The 13,784-nt window shown below is 59.0% G+C and overlaps 1 protein-coding gene across 5 annotated transcripts in view; it reads left to right on the top strand.

Moving 5' to 3' along the window:
• The window catches only part of EVC2 (EvC ciliary complex subunit 2), a 90,259-nt gene that overhangs the window by 37,843 nt on the left and 38,632 nt on the right, over positions 1–13,784 (top strand). For all 5 annotated transcript variants that reach the window (XM_070068046.1, XM_070068042.1, XM_070068044.1 and 2 more), the window contains exon 10: positions 9,598–9,922. In XM_070068046.1, the coding sequence (XP_069924147.1) occupies positions 9,598–9,922 (325 nt within the window). The remainder of the gene's footprint in view (positions 1–9,597; positions 9,923–13,784) is intronic.

The raw sequence follows: 13,784 nt of genomic DNA on the forward strand, positions 1-13,784 counted from the left end.
GGCTCACTGCTCTGTGTCCACGGCTGTGACGGGGGGCTCACTGCTCTGTGTCCACGGCTGTGACGGGGGGGCTCACTGCTCTGTGACCACGGCTGTGATGGGGGGGCTCACTGCTCTGTGTCCACGGCTGTGACTGGGGGGCTCACTGCTCTGTGTCCACGGCTGTGACTGGGGGGCTCACTGCTCTGTGTCCATGGCTGTCACTGGGGGGCTCACCGCTCTGTGTCCACGGCTGTGACTGGGGCTCACTGCTCTGTGTCCACGGCTGTGACTGGGGGGCTCACTGCTCTGTGTCCACCGCTGTGACGGGGGGCTCACCGCTCTGTGTCCACGGCTGTGGCTGGGGGGCTCACTGCTCTGTGTCCACGGCTGTCACTGGGGGGCTCACTGCTCTGTGTCCACCGCTGTGACGGGGGGCTCACCGCTCTGTGTCCACGGCTGTCACTGGGGGCTCACCGCTCTGTGCCCACGGCTGTGATGGGGGGCTCACTGCTCTGAGTCCACGGCTGCGACTGGGGCTCACTGCTCTGTGTCCACGGCTGTGACTGAGGGCTCACTGCTCTGTGTCCACAGCTGTGACTGGGGGGCTCACTGCTGTGTCCACGGCTGTCACTGGGGGCTCACCGCTCTGTGTCCATGCTGCAGCATTGCCCCCGCGCTGTCTTGTGTGGAGTGAGTGGGTGTGGCACCGGGGCTTTCCAGTGTGTGAGTCGTGTTTCTGCGTGCCAGCCACGTGGAGGATTTCACAGCTCCCGTCTGCGTGCTGCCTGCAGACCCTCCGCAGGGGAGCGATTGTGTTGTTCATCTGTGGGACCTGGAATTGGAGGGAAGTGACTCGCCAGGCGCTCTTCAGCTCGTTTGCCCTTTGGGCTGCTCGATTATGTGTGGCGCGTTTTAGAAAGTGACCGACTGATCGATCGATCGATTACGTTTTAGAAAGTGACCGACCAATCGATCAATCACGTTTTAGAAAGTGACCGACTGATCGATCGATCGATTATGTTTTAGAAAGTGACTGATTGATCCATTCTATCAGCAGACCTTTGCTGAGGATGGCGTGTGTGCCAAGCACTGCGGTAGGGCCTGGCTGGGGACTGCAGGCAGAAGGCTGGGTGTTTGTCTTCACATGACCGCTACACGCATGCACACGACATGCACACGTGTGCTCCATCCATGTCGGGAGTGCACACGGCACACACACGTGTGCTCCATCCATGTCGGGAGTGCACACGGCATACACACGTGCTCCATCCATGTCAAGGGTGCACATGACATACACACGCGTGCTCCATCCCTGTCGGTGTGCACACGACATGTACACATGTGCCCATCCCTGTCAAGCATGCACAAACAGTGTACAGATACAGGCCCCGGGGTGGACCTTTGGGCTGCTGAATTTTGACGCTTGGCTCTGGCTCCTGACCCCAGCTTCCTGCTAATGCAGACCTTGCGCGGCAGCAGTGATGGCTCGTGTCACTGGGTCCCTGCCACCCACATGGGAGGCCTGGGTGATGTCCTGACTCCCAGTTTTGGCCCTGGCCATCCTGGGCGTTTGAGGAGTGACTGAGAGGACGAGCATTTCTATCTATATATCCATATCCATATGCTTATCCGTATCCGTATCTGTATCTGTATCTATATATCTATATCCGTATCTGTATATCTAATCTATGTCTGTATCATTATATATCTATATCTGTATCTATATATCCATATCCATATGCTTATCCGTATCTATATCTATATAACTCTATCTGTATCTGTATATCTTTATCTGTATCTATATAACTCTATCCGTATCTGTATCTGTATCTATGTCTATATATATATATATCTGTATCTATATATCTAATCTAATATCTATATATCTGTATCTATATATCTAATCTATGTCTGTATCATTATATCTCTATCTGTGTCTGTATATCTAATCTATGTCTATATCATTATCTATATCTATATCTGTATAATCTATGTCTGTATCATTATCTATATCTAATCTATCTGTTAAGTAAATAAACGAAGGCTAACTCCCCCTCCAACAAGAGCAGGACAGCCAGCTGCGTGCAGGGTAGCCGTGGAAGTCCAGCCATGGGGGTCCAGCCGAGGTGAGAGTGTGGAGGCACAGGTGCTCTGCTCACCACAGCCGTGGGGGTTGCCTTCGTCTGGGGTCCTCCATGGAGCAGGTCGCGAAGCCGAGAGGTGGGGTGAGCACTTCAGGGGTGGGGCGTGCGCTGGCAGCAGTAAGGGGCGTGCGCAGCGCAGGGTCAGAAGTGCAGGCCTGGGTGGCAGGCACCTGGGGCAGGGCAAAGCCGCTGAGGGCCTCCGTGAAGGCAGAGCTGCCGCCAGTCTGTATCCCCACACTCTCGGTCTCTGCCCTACACGCAGGGCTGCTGGCGTGCCTGTTCTTGTTGTATTCTGTCTTACCCACCTAGACTGAGCGTTCTGTTCGGGCAAGGACTGTCTGTGCTGCTCACTGCTTGAGCCCACGCCTGGCTCTTGGGAGCCCCCTGGCTGCTGGACCACTTGGTGGACCCTGGCTCTGGATTACCCAAGGGGCCAGGGTGCCCGGCCAGGTTGGGAGGGGCTCTTCTCTGGCTACGTAGGAGCCGCCCGCATCCTTCTCTTCCCTCGGGGCCGAGCAGGACAGAAGCAGGGCCGTGCATGGGGCAGGTGCTCGTGGGATCCTTAGGAACTGACGGCTTCTCTCTGTGACGCGTGCTGGGTGTCCCACGGTTCTTGTGGGGCGACAGTGAGTTTTAGGAGCCCACAAATCTTGCCATGGGAGTCGCAAAGTATAGGGAGGCTTCGGGGGCAGGGAACATGATGGTGGCGGGCAGACAGCCCTCATAGGCCCTGGAGTGCCTTCTCACCCCCACCCCACGATTTAGCCCCCTCCATGTGTGGGCCTTTCCCACCTTTCTAGAAGGATCCATGACTGGTGGCTTCTGGGTAGCTCCCCCGAGGCAGCCTGTCCCCACCCCTGCTCCTTGCCCGGGGTTTCCCGGGAGGCGGTGGCTCCCGCCCCCCACTGGCAAGCTGGAGCAGGATTTACATGGGGGACATAGTGGGGACCCCTGAAGGGCAGAGCAAGGCAAGGCGACCCCCCCTCTGGTTGCCATGGCAACCTTCCAGCCAGCTTCCCGGCGGGGTGGGGGTTCTGGTAGAGGCCGTCCCTCTTGGAGGGTGTTTCCTGAGCGCCTTTTCCCACCACCCTCTCAGCTGTGAGGCTCTGGGGAACAAGAACTCCCGGTGAGCAGGTGCGGGGCTGCTCCCCCGAGTGCTCTCGGTGCTGGGTCAGGTCCGTGCATGGATGGAACGGGAGCAGAGGCACACGGCCCCTCCTCCCAGAAGCCGCTTAGTGGCAAACAGGATGCCCGTGCCTGCCGGTAGGAGTCGCTCTTGGCAGGCTTGGGGGCCTGCCCTGGGCTGCCGTGTGTGGCGTTGATGCGACAGTGTCTGGCACCAGCCCACAGAGAGCGGCCGAGAGGTTGCCACGGCAACCCACTGCCTCACGCTCCCGTGGGAAGGGACCCGAGTTTTGCCTGCCTGCCTGATGACACTACCGTGTTCTTTTCTGCTTCCGTCTCTTTAAGTGACCTGGTTGACCTCTCTGAGTTGTACCCAGGGGAGACCCAGGTGGTGCCCCCAGCGGCGCCCTGGTGCCAGTGGCTGGCACCCTGTGGCCGTGTGCATCCTTAAACGTCTCTGTCTCCTTGCATGAACAGTGATCGCTTCTTTGGGTTCTGTTTTGCTGCTCTTTCCCCACTTTGCAACGATCTTGGAGATCTCAGGACCCCAGGGCCACAGGGCCCCTCGCCCTCTACGTGGCTGCGTAGTATCCCGGGAACAGCAGCGATTGTGAGGGCTGTGCGGACTTAATCCATGCGAGACACTGCTCTGAGTTTGCACGTCTGTTCACGCGTGTGCTCCTCGGAGCCACCTCTGAGCTGAGGGCTCTTAGAGATGAAGAAACTCGGGGTTTAAGTCTCATGCCCCGGTCACGGAGCAAGCTGGCCACGCAGGGCGTGCAGAGCCCCACTCCAGATGGGCTCCACAGCTCCAGGGGTCGGAGGGACGTGGGAGCAGCCGTCCCTGTCCCCCCGCGTGGCTTCTGTGTTGGCTCCTCTGGTTGCCATCTCGGCTGATGTGGCAACAGGCATTTGTACACTTAGGTCTTCACACACCTGCGCGTTAGGGGGTATTTTCTGGTGGGTGTTGTCATAGCGGCCACGGCAACCGACAGTCCCCAGAGAGTGGCGGTCCCACTGTCGCACGCCCTTCTCCGCGTTCCTCTGGTGGGGAACAGTGCCGTCTCTGGGCACCTTTCTCTTAAATCGTGTCTATCAGAGGGGCGTGTGGGCCCGGGCTGGCCTGGGCGCTGTGTTGCCATCCTGCATTGCCCACTCCTGGCTCTGCCTGTGCTTGCTGACAGCGGGAGGGCATCCCCTAACCTGCCTGTGCCTCCCTGGTGGCACCTGCCCCATGGCAGCCACAGCCGCAGAGAGCTGAGCTCACGGGTGCTGGTTCCACTGCGAGTGACTCGCTTGTTTGCCGGCACCGTAGTTCTTGGCCCCGATCTCCCCGCTGAACTCTGTGGCTCACCTTGGTGGATTTGCAGAAATGGACGGCTGTCACTCAGTGACCCGTGCTTCCTGGTCAGCCAGCGCTCGGCCGAGCACACCATGGGGTTATTCAGCCCTCGGCCGGCGGCAGAAGCTCCCTGAGCCCAGACAGGCGGAGTCCTGGCCCTGCGAACCTTTGGGTCAAGTGAGACAGGCAGCGAACCAGAGAACTGCCGGGGAAAATGCGTAATGACCTCGAAGGCGGAAGCTGCCAGCCGCCAACCCCTTGTATCTTGCAGTCTATCTGAGTTTCTGCCAATCTGAAAACTTGATGGCTTATCCTAAATTTTGCTGAGGTTTCAGTTCGATGCGCTGTTTTTATTCTGATTTAGCTTCCGATGATAACTTGGAAGGGAAGCTACTCAGAAGATATTTCCCCCTCCCCAGATGTGTCAGTGTCCAGGCCCTCAGATTGGCAGGACTTAAACAAGATTTATGGCTCCGGCGAGAAATCTTGCAGTTCTTTCTGTCTGTGCGTGGGAATCGGCTTCTGATGGGGGCAGAGGCAGATGTGCTGACCGAGTTGGTTCCTGCGGGTCTGTTACGCTACGTCAGCGAAGTGGAGATTGCCGGGTTTACCCTGTAGAGCAGTGGCCCTGGCGTCTTCCAGTCCCCTGTGCGTGACACAGCGGATCCCTTGCCAGGTTCAGGAGGGCATGTACTGCCCGGTGTGGCCATTCTAGCCGCATTCTGTCCTGGCACCTTGCTCGCTCTTGGGTGGGAACCAGATCGGTGTTTTTGTGGACTCAATCACAAAAAAGACACGGACACCACCCATCTTTTTGATCGCTGCTGGCTCATGACAGTGCCGACGAGGGAGGCTGCCCGTGGATGATAGTGGCCGGGGCAGGGGCTTCCTGTGTGCTGTATGCGGTCCGGGCTCTGCTGCACGGAGGGTCACTGGCAAGGGGATGCGCCTGCACCTGCACTGGCCCGAGCCGACGCGTCCATCTTCGGAGCGCGAATGAGGACGTGCTGGTGACCCTCCAGCAGGAGTTCTCTGGAGGGCGTGAGTCCTGCCGGCTTAGCCAGGTGGCTGAAGCAGTGAAGAAGTTGCAAAGTCACAGCCCAGCATGTGGGACTGATCTCACGGTGTCCGCGTGCCTCGTGGAGTCACTGGGGACCTGGCTGGGGATGGACAAATATGTGCATTTCATTGGTGTCTGAATAGTTTAAAACATCATGGCGGGGTGGGGGGGCATGGAATTTTGCCTCCTCCCCCATAGACTGAATGTATCCGGTATGTAAATGATGCTTTTTTATTATTTGAAAGTCAGAATTACATGGAGAGAGGAGAGGCAAAGAGAGGGAGAGAGAGGTCTTCCACCTGCTGGTTCACTCCCCAGTTGACTGCAACGGCCGGAGCTGCATGGATCTGAAGCCAGGAGCCAGGAGCTTCTTCCGAGTCTCCTACGTGGGTGCAGGCAGGCGGCAGGCCCAAGGACTTGAGCCATCTTCCACTGCTTTCCCAAGCCATAGCAGAGAGCTGGATTGGAAGAGGAGCAGCCGGGTCACAAACCAGTGCCCACATGGGATGCCGGCGCTTCAGGCCAGGGCATTAACCCACTGAGCCATAGTGCCGGCCCACATTCTTTTTTTTAATATTTATTGTTATTTATTTGAAAGACAGAGTTACAGAGAGAGGTAGAGACAGAGAGAGAGGTCTTCCATCCACTGGTTCACTTCCTAGATGGCTGCAACGGCCGGAGCTGCGCCAATCCGAAGCCAGGAGCCAGGAGCTTCTTCCAGGTCTCCCATGTAGGTGCAAGGGCTCAAGGACCTGGGCCATCTTCTACTGCTTTCCCAGGTCAGAGCAGAGAGCTGGATAGGAAGTGGAGCAGTTGGGACTCGAACCAGCGCCCATATGGGATGCTGGTGCTTCAGGCCAGGGCTTTAGCCCACTGCGCCACAGCGCCTGCCCAGTGATGCATTCTCAGTATGTGTTCTTATGTGCTGTGGCTGTTGGAGGAATTCACAGAAGAGTTCGCTTCAGGAGCAGTGTGGCGCTTTAATCCATGTAGAGGGACGTTTTTCTTGCTGTTGTACCTTGGGAACGGACAGTTCCTTTGCTGCCGCTCTGACGGTGATCCGGTGATCCGTGGCAATCAGCATGCAAGCTGTCAGGGCCGACGGCGCTAGGCGGCTGCCTTCTCCACTGTCACACCACCTGCTAGGACGCCGAGGAGCGAAGAACAAGGAAACCACTCCTATCGAGGACCCACAAGCTGCCGGGCTCCGTGCCAGGCATCCTGCCTTTCTCGCCCCTTCTGACCTGACTACCCACCTGGGAGTGTGGCCCCTTTACGCTGGGGGCGGGGGGACCCCGGCCCTTTTCCGGGTCTCACAGCAAACCTCTGGGAAAGCCCCCAGTCCAGAATCTGAAATTGTCTGTTCCCAAGCATTTTGTTGTGTTGTTGAAAGCCAGAAGGGTTTCTTTGACACGGCCAAGAGCCGGCAGCTCCACAGAGGGGGTCCAGGGAGTCATGGCCTGTGTGGGGGCGGGGTCCTCCTAGCGTCACCTGCACATCTCACTCCCAAAGCTCCCTGAGGTTGCGCTGGCCCTAGCGACTCAGCAGGTGAGCGACTGGAGCACAGCTCGCGGTGAGCGTGGTGTTAGGCTTCCTGCCGTGGGGTCCGCACAGCTCGCGGTGAGTGTGGCGTTAGGCTTCCTGCCGTGGGGTCCGCACAGCTCGCGGCGAGCGTGGCGTTAGGCTTCCTGCCGTGGGGTCCGCACAGCTCGCGGCGAGCGTGGCGTTAGGCTTCCTGCCGTGGGGTCCACACAGCTGCCGGCGCAGGCGCGAGGAGATGCAGTTCACACCAGGCAGGTGCAGGCTCCTGCTGCCTGGGCCCCACAGCGCCCGTTTCCCAGCACCGTTCACGGCTACGAGGGGCGGGGCCTGTTCCTGGTGTCGCCTCCCCCAGGGCAGTTCCGTGCGTGGCACCCCATTAGGTGTTTCCATGGCGGGGGGGGGGGGTTGGAATGTGGAAATACAGAGCAGTGAACTGAGTGGTCCCACAGCGCGTGGTAAGATATTCTGCAAGTATTAGGAAGTTTTCCAGTTTTTAGGTCTCCTAGAAGATGCCCATTAAAGTACTAGTGGAAAAAGAGATAAGATTGTACTTAGATCTATGCGAATGTGTACATTTACGGGAAAACTGACGTAGAAGACAGCGGCGGGGCGGGGAACAAAACACAGTGCCCCCTTTGACCGTGACCGAAGGAGGGGCCGAGCCATGGTGAACGAGCCCTTTTCCTGTTTGTCTTCCTGGTCAATCAGGCGTTCTTACTGTGGACATAAACTTGTTTTTTCCTGCATGCCGCCCCCAGCTTTGTAGACTTGGAACCGCCATCCCACAGGTCCCCTGTTTCTAGCAGTGCGGTCTGACCTGCTCCTCTGAGTGTGTACGCTATTGCAGCCGCCAGCAGCCAGTTCTGGAACCCTGGCCCCTGTGAAGTAGCTCCTACACGCTGCTTTCTTTCTAAATGATACCTTCTGCTTTGTGAAGATTTTATTTTTACTTATTTTGAAAATCAGAGTTACAGAGCGAGCGAGCAAGAGAGAGAGATCTTCCATCTGCTGGTTCACTCCCCACATGTCCACTATGGCCAGGCTCCTAAAGCCAGGAGCCAGGAGCTTCTTCCGGGTCTCCCACATGGGTGCAGGGGCTCAAACACTTGGGCCATCATCCACTGCTATCCCAGGCCATCGGCAGGGAGCTGGACCAGAAGTGGAGCAGCAGGGACACGAACCAACACCCATATGGGATGTTGGCGCTGCAGGTGGCGGCTTTACCTGCTGCACCACAATGCTGGCCCCTTTGATAAATGCTTTTCGAGCAGACTTTGTTATTATTGTCTAAAAATTTATATTTGCAAGGCGGGGGGGGGGGGGAGAGGGAGAGGTGGAGGGAGGGAGGGAGGGAGGGAGAGAGAACTCTCTCTTCTGCTGACTCACTCCCCAGTGGCTGGGGCTGGGCTCGAAGGCGGGAGCTGGGAAGCCAGTCCAGGTCTCCATATTGGTGGCAGGAACCCAGCCACTTGCGCTGTCAGCACTGCTTCCCAGGGTCTGCATTAGCAGGAAGCTGGAGTCAGGAGCGGGCGCCCCAGCGTGGCACACAGGCGTCCTAACTGCCAGGCTCAGCGCCCTGACCCTAGGCTTTATTTTTAGGACACATTCAGATTTACAGAACAGTGGAAGACAAGGCAGAGAGTTCTCGTACCTCCAGTTCTTACCGGATAGCCTTGAGCCATTCGTTGCGGGTAACACACCGGTGCTGATGCATTGTTACTAACTAAAGCCCACACTTTAGATTTTCCTGGATTTTAGTCTAATGCTCATGTCCAGAACATGCCTTGCATTCAGTTACGTCCATAAATTAATTTTTAATTGGAAAAGTAAAATAAACTTTTCAAAAAAGATTTATTTATTTGTAAGTCAGAATTAGAGAGAGAGGAGGAGAGAGATCTTCCATCCACAGGTTCACTCCCTAAATGACTACAACAGACATGGCTGGGCCAGGCCAGCTTCCTCCAGGTCTCCCACGTGGATGCAGGGGCCCAAGCACTTGGGCCGTCCTCCACTGCCCTCCCAGGCGCATTAGTGGGCAGCTGGATTGGAAGCGGAGCAGCTGAGACTCAAGCCGGTGCCCAAATGGGATGCCAGCACTGCAGACGGTGGCGTAACCCACTGCACCACAGCGCCGGCCCCTCAGCTTTATTCTTAAAGCCCCCAAATATGGCAGCTGCCCCTCTTCCTCTTGGTCTCGTTGTCGCGGCTTGTTGCTTGCTGACAAAGACCACGTCTCCGGTAGTTACACTCCTGGGTGCTCCTCCAGGTGCCTTGTGCCTCTGCCAAACCAGAACCAATGACAGGCGGGGGAGCAGAGGGGAGGGAGGAAAGGAGGAGAGAGAGGCCTGCAGGGCACCTGCCACCCACTGACTGCCAATTCTCCCGACCTCTGTGCCTCCCAGACTGGAGATCGCCACCCTGAACCGGGCGGATGCAGACCTGGAGGCGTGCCGGACCCAGATCAGCCAGGACGTCATCGCCTTGCTGCTCAAGAGTCTCACCAGCAGGGGGCGCCTTTCCCCTCAAGCGGAGAGGCGCATGGGCGCTGCTTTCAGAAAGCAGTGGCTGCTGCTGGAACAGGAGATCCAGGAGGAGCGCGAGCGGAAGATGCTGGCGCTGGCGGCAGAGTGCGACCTGGAGGCCAGGAAGAAGGCGGAGGGCCAGCGCCAGAGGGAGGTGGCGGCCGCGGAGGAGGCGGAGGAGGTGCTGAGGCGCGGCAGCGAGAGGGTGAGGGTCTGCTGCCCTCCCCCTCCTCCTCAGGGCGGCGTCACCTGCCCACCTGCCCGCCTGTCCATCTGTCATCTGTCCACCCAGCTGTCACCTGTCCATCTGTCCACCTGCCATCTGTCCACCCACCTGCCTGCCCGCCCATCCACCTGTCATCTTTCCACCCACTGGCCTGTCTGTCCACTTGCCATCCGTCCACCCACTGGCCTCTCTGTCTGTCCACCTTCCATCCGTCCACCCACCTGCCTGCCCGTCCATCCACCTGTCACCGTCCACCCACCCGCCTGCCCGCCCGTCCACCTGTCACCTGTCCACCCACCTGCCTGCCCGCCCATCCACCTGTCATCTGTCTACCCACCGGCCTGTCTGTCCATCCACCTGTCATCTGTCCACCCACCGGCCTGTCTGTCCATCCACCTGTCATCTGTCCACCCACCGCCTGCCCGCCCGTCCACCTGTCACCTGTCCACCCACCTGCCTGCCCGCCTGTTCACCTGTCACCTGTCCACCCACCTGCCTGACCGCCTGTTCACCTGTCACCTGTCCACCCACCTGCCTGCCCGCCCGTCCACCTGTCACCTGTCCACCCACCTGCCTGACCGCCTGTTCACCTGTCACCTGTCTACCCACCTGCCTGTCTGTCCGTCCACCTGCCATCCGTCCACCCACCGGCCTGTCTGTCCATCCACCTGTCACCTGTCCACCCACCTGCCTGCCCGCCCGTCCACCTGTCACCTGTCCACCCACCTGCCTGACCGCCTGTTCACCTGTCACCTGTCCACCCACCTGCCTGACCGCCTGTTCACCTGTCACCTGTCCACCCACCTGCCTGCCCGCCCGTCCACCTGTCACCTGTCCACCCACCTGCCTGACCGCCTGTTCACCTGTCACCTGTCTACCCACCTGCCTGTCTGTCCGTCCACCTGCCATCCGTCCACCCACCGGCCTGTCTGTCCATCCACCTGTCACCTGTCCACCCACCTGCCTGCCCGCCCGTCCACCTGTCACCTGTCCACCCACCTGCCTGACCGCCTGTTCACCTGTCACCTGTCCACCCACCTGCCTGCCCGCCCGTCCACCTGTCACCTGTCCACCCACCTGCCTGCCCGCCCGTCCACCTGTCACCTGTCCACCCACCTGCCTGACCGCCTGTTCACCTGTCACCTGTCCACCCACCTGCCTGTCTGTCCGTCCACCTGCCATCCGTCCACCCACCGGCCTGTCTGTCCATCCACCTGTCACCTGTCCACCCACCTGCCTGCCCGCCCGTCCACCTGTCACCTGTCCACCCACCTGCCTGACCGCCTGTTCACCTGTCACCTGTCCACCCACCTGCCTGCCCGCCCGTCCACCTGTCACCTGTCCACCCACCTGCCTGCCCGCCCGTCCACCTGTCACCTGTCCACCCACCTGCCTGCCCGCCTGTTCACCTGTCACCTGTCCACCCACCGGCCTGTCTGTCCGTCCACCTGCCATCCGTCCACCCACCTGCCTGTCTGTCCATCCACCTGTCACCTGTCCACCCACCTGCCTGCCCGCCCGTCCACCTGTCACCTGTCCACCCACCGGCCTGTCTGTCCATCCACCTGCCATCTGTCCACCCACCTGCCTGCCTGCCCATCCTCCTGCCATCCATCCACCCACTGGCCTGTCTGTCCGTCCACCCACCTGCCTGCCCGCCCATCCACCTATCACCTGTCCACCCACCCACCAGCCCCCCCATCCATCCATTCATCCACCCACCCATCATCCATCCAACCAGCCAGCCGTCTATCCCTCCACCCATCACTTTATCCATCCATCCACTCAACACATGTATCCATTTATCCATCCACCATCCCCCGTCTGTTCATCCATCCACCCACCCACCATCTGCCCACCCAACCAGTAATCCACCCACCCATCCATTCATCCATTCACTCACCCATCATCCATTCAGCCAGCCCTCCTTCCTCCATCCATTGATCTCTTTATCCATCTGCTCACTCATGTACCATTTATCCATCCACCCAGCCCCATCTACACGTCTATCCACCTACCCCCATCAATCCATCCATCCACCCACCACCCATTGATCCGTTCCACCCCCCCATCCATCCACCCACCCTCATCAATCCATCCACCACCCCCCCCATCCACCCACCCACCCATGTGTCTGGTTATCCATCTATCCGCCATCCAGAGCCAACTTGGCAAGCACGTATTGGTCACTTTGTCTGTGAGTCACTGTGCGAGGCCATGAAGGCAGGGAGAACAGCGACGTGGCTGTTCGCTTGAGGAGGTTCAGTCTGCTTAACAAAGCTGACACATTCAGCCAGGTAGGGTAGGGGCGTCCACGGTGCCCTGGGAGGTCACGGGGAGAGTGGAAGGCGTCGTTCAGTACAGTGTCTGGAAGGGTACCATGTTGGTGCGCGTGTCCCGCTCTGGGCTGCAGGCTCCCGGGTTCTCGGTCAGCATGGGCATCAGATTCTCGACTCCTAGTCCAGCACATCTGAGCCTGTAGCCCTTGCTTGGCCTCCCTGCGGCGGTGGCAGCGAGGAGAGGCAGCCACGCAGGGCCTAGGCTGGGGGAGGCTCTGCTGCCTGGTATGCAGTGCTGAGAGCTGTGGTCGCTCCGTCTCTCCTGGCCTTGCCAGCGCTGGCCAGAGGTCAACTCTCAGCTTTCTCAACAGTGTGTCGGTGGCTGCCTTGAAAGAACCCATCTTCCAAGTGTCCAGAGCAAGCCCGATTCCTGTCTTGCTCCAGAAGGGAGGTGCCTTGTTCCATCCATGGGATGTGAGCTTGCCCAGTCTGCTCTGATGGTCTGTGACCCTAGGGAGGCCAAGCAGCCCTTAGGAGCAAGCTCTGAGCTCCACTTCCATTCCCTGGGCCGTCGGCCACGCATGAAACTCCCCGTGCCTGAAGGGGAAGGGAAGTGGATGGCTCGGGGACCACGGGAGGCCGTCTGTGGTCAGTGCTGAGCTAGGCAGTAAAGAACAGGGGTGGCTTGTGTGGTTTGGTTCCTGGATTAGTTTCCCGTGGCTGCTGGAACCAGTCACCCTAAGTTTGGTGGCTTGAAACAACAGAAATTTATGGTTTCACAGTTCCGAAAGCCTGAAGTCCAAAGTCGGGGTGTGGGCAGGGCTGCACCCACTCTGCTCTCCTGGGGGCCAGCGCGGTCGGGGGGGACCCTTCCTTGTTGGGCCAGCTCCCGGCAGCTCCAGGCACGCCCACAGCTGTGGCTGCAACGCCTTGATCTCTGCTCCGTCTTCACTTGGTCGTCTCTGCTGGAACCCTGCAGCTCCCCTTCTGTCTCTTTTTATTATTATTATTATTTTTGTTTGTTTTTTTGACAGGCAGAGTGGACAGTGAGAGAGAGAGACAGAGAGAAAGGTCTTCCTTTGCCGTTGGTTCACCCTCCAATGGCGGCCGGCGCACCGCGCTGATCCGATGGCAGGAGCCAGGTACTTATCCTGGTCTCCCATGGGGTGCAGGGCCCAAGCACCTGGGCCATCCTCCACTGCACTCCCTGGTCACAGAGAGCTGGCCTGGAAGAGGGGCAACCGGGACAGAATCCGGCGTCCCGACCGGGACTAGAACCCGGTGTGCTGGCGCCGCAAGGCGGAGGATTAGCCTAGTGAGCCGCGGCGCTGGCCCCCTTCTGTCTCTGTCACTGGACTTGGGGCCCACCGAGATGACCCAGGATGAAGCTGTAGCAGCCCGCGTTCTGGTAACGTCTGCCAGGACCCCTGCTCTGAACCAGTGCACGGTCACAGGTTTGGGGGCGGGGCCTGGGACATTCTGGTAGGGGGGGAACCACTTGGCTCCCTGCAGCCTCCCAGGGCTGGTGCTGACCCCAGATGTCACATGCGTGACCGTGCTGT

The sequence above is a fragment of the Oryctolagus cuniculus genome, chromosome 2 (assembly GCF_964237555.1).
Source record: "Oryctolagus cuniculus chromosome 2, mOryCun1.1, whole genome shotgun sequence".
Classification (NCBI taxonomy): Eukaryota; Metazoa; Chordata; class Mammalia; order Lagomorpha; family Leporidae; genus Oryctolagus; species Oryctolagus cuniculus.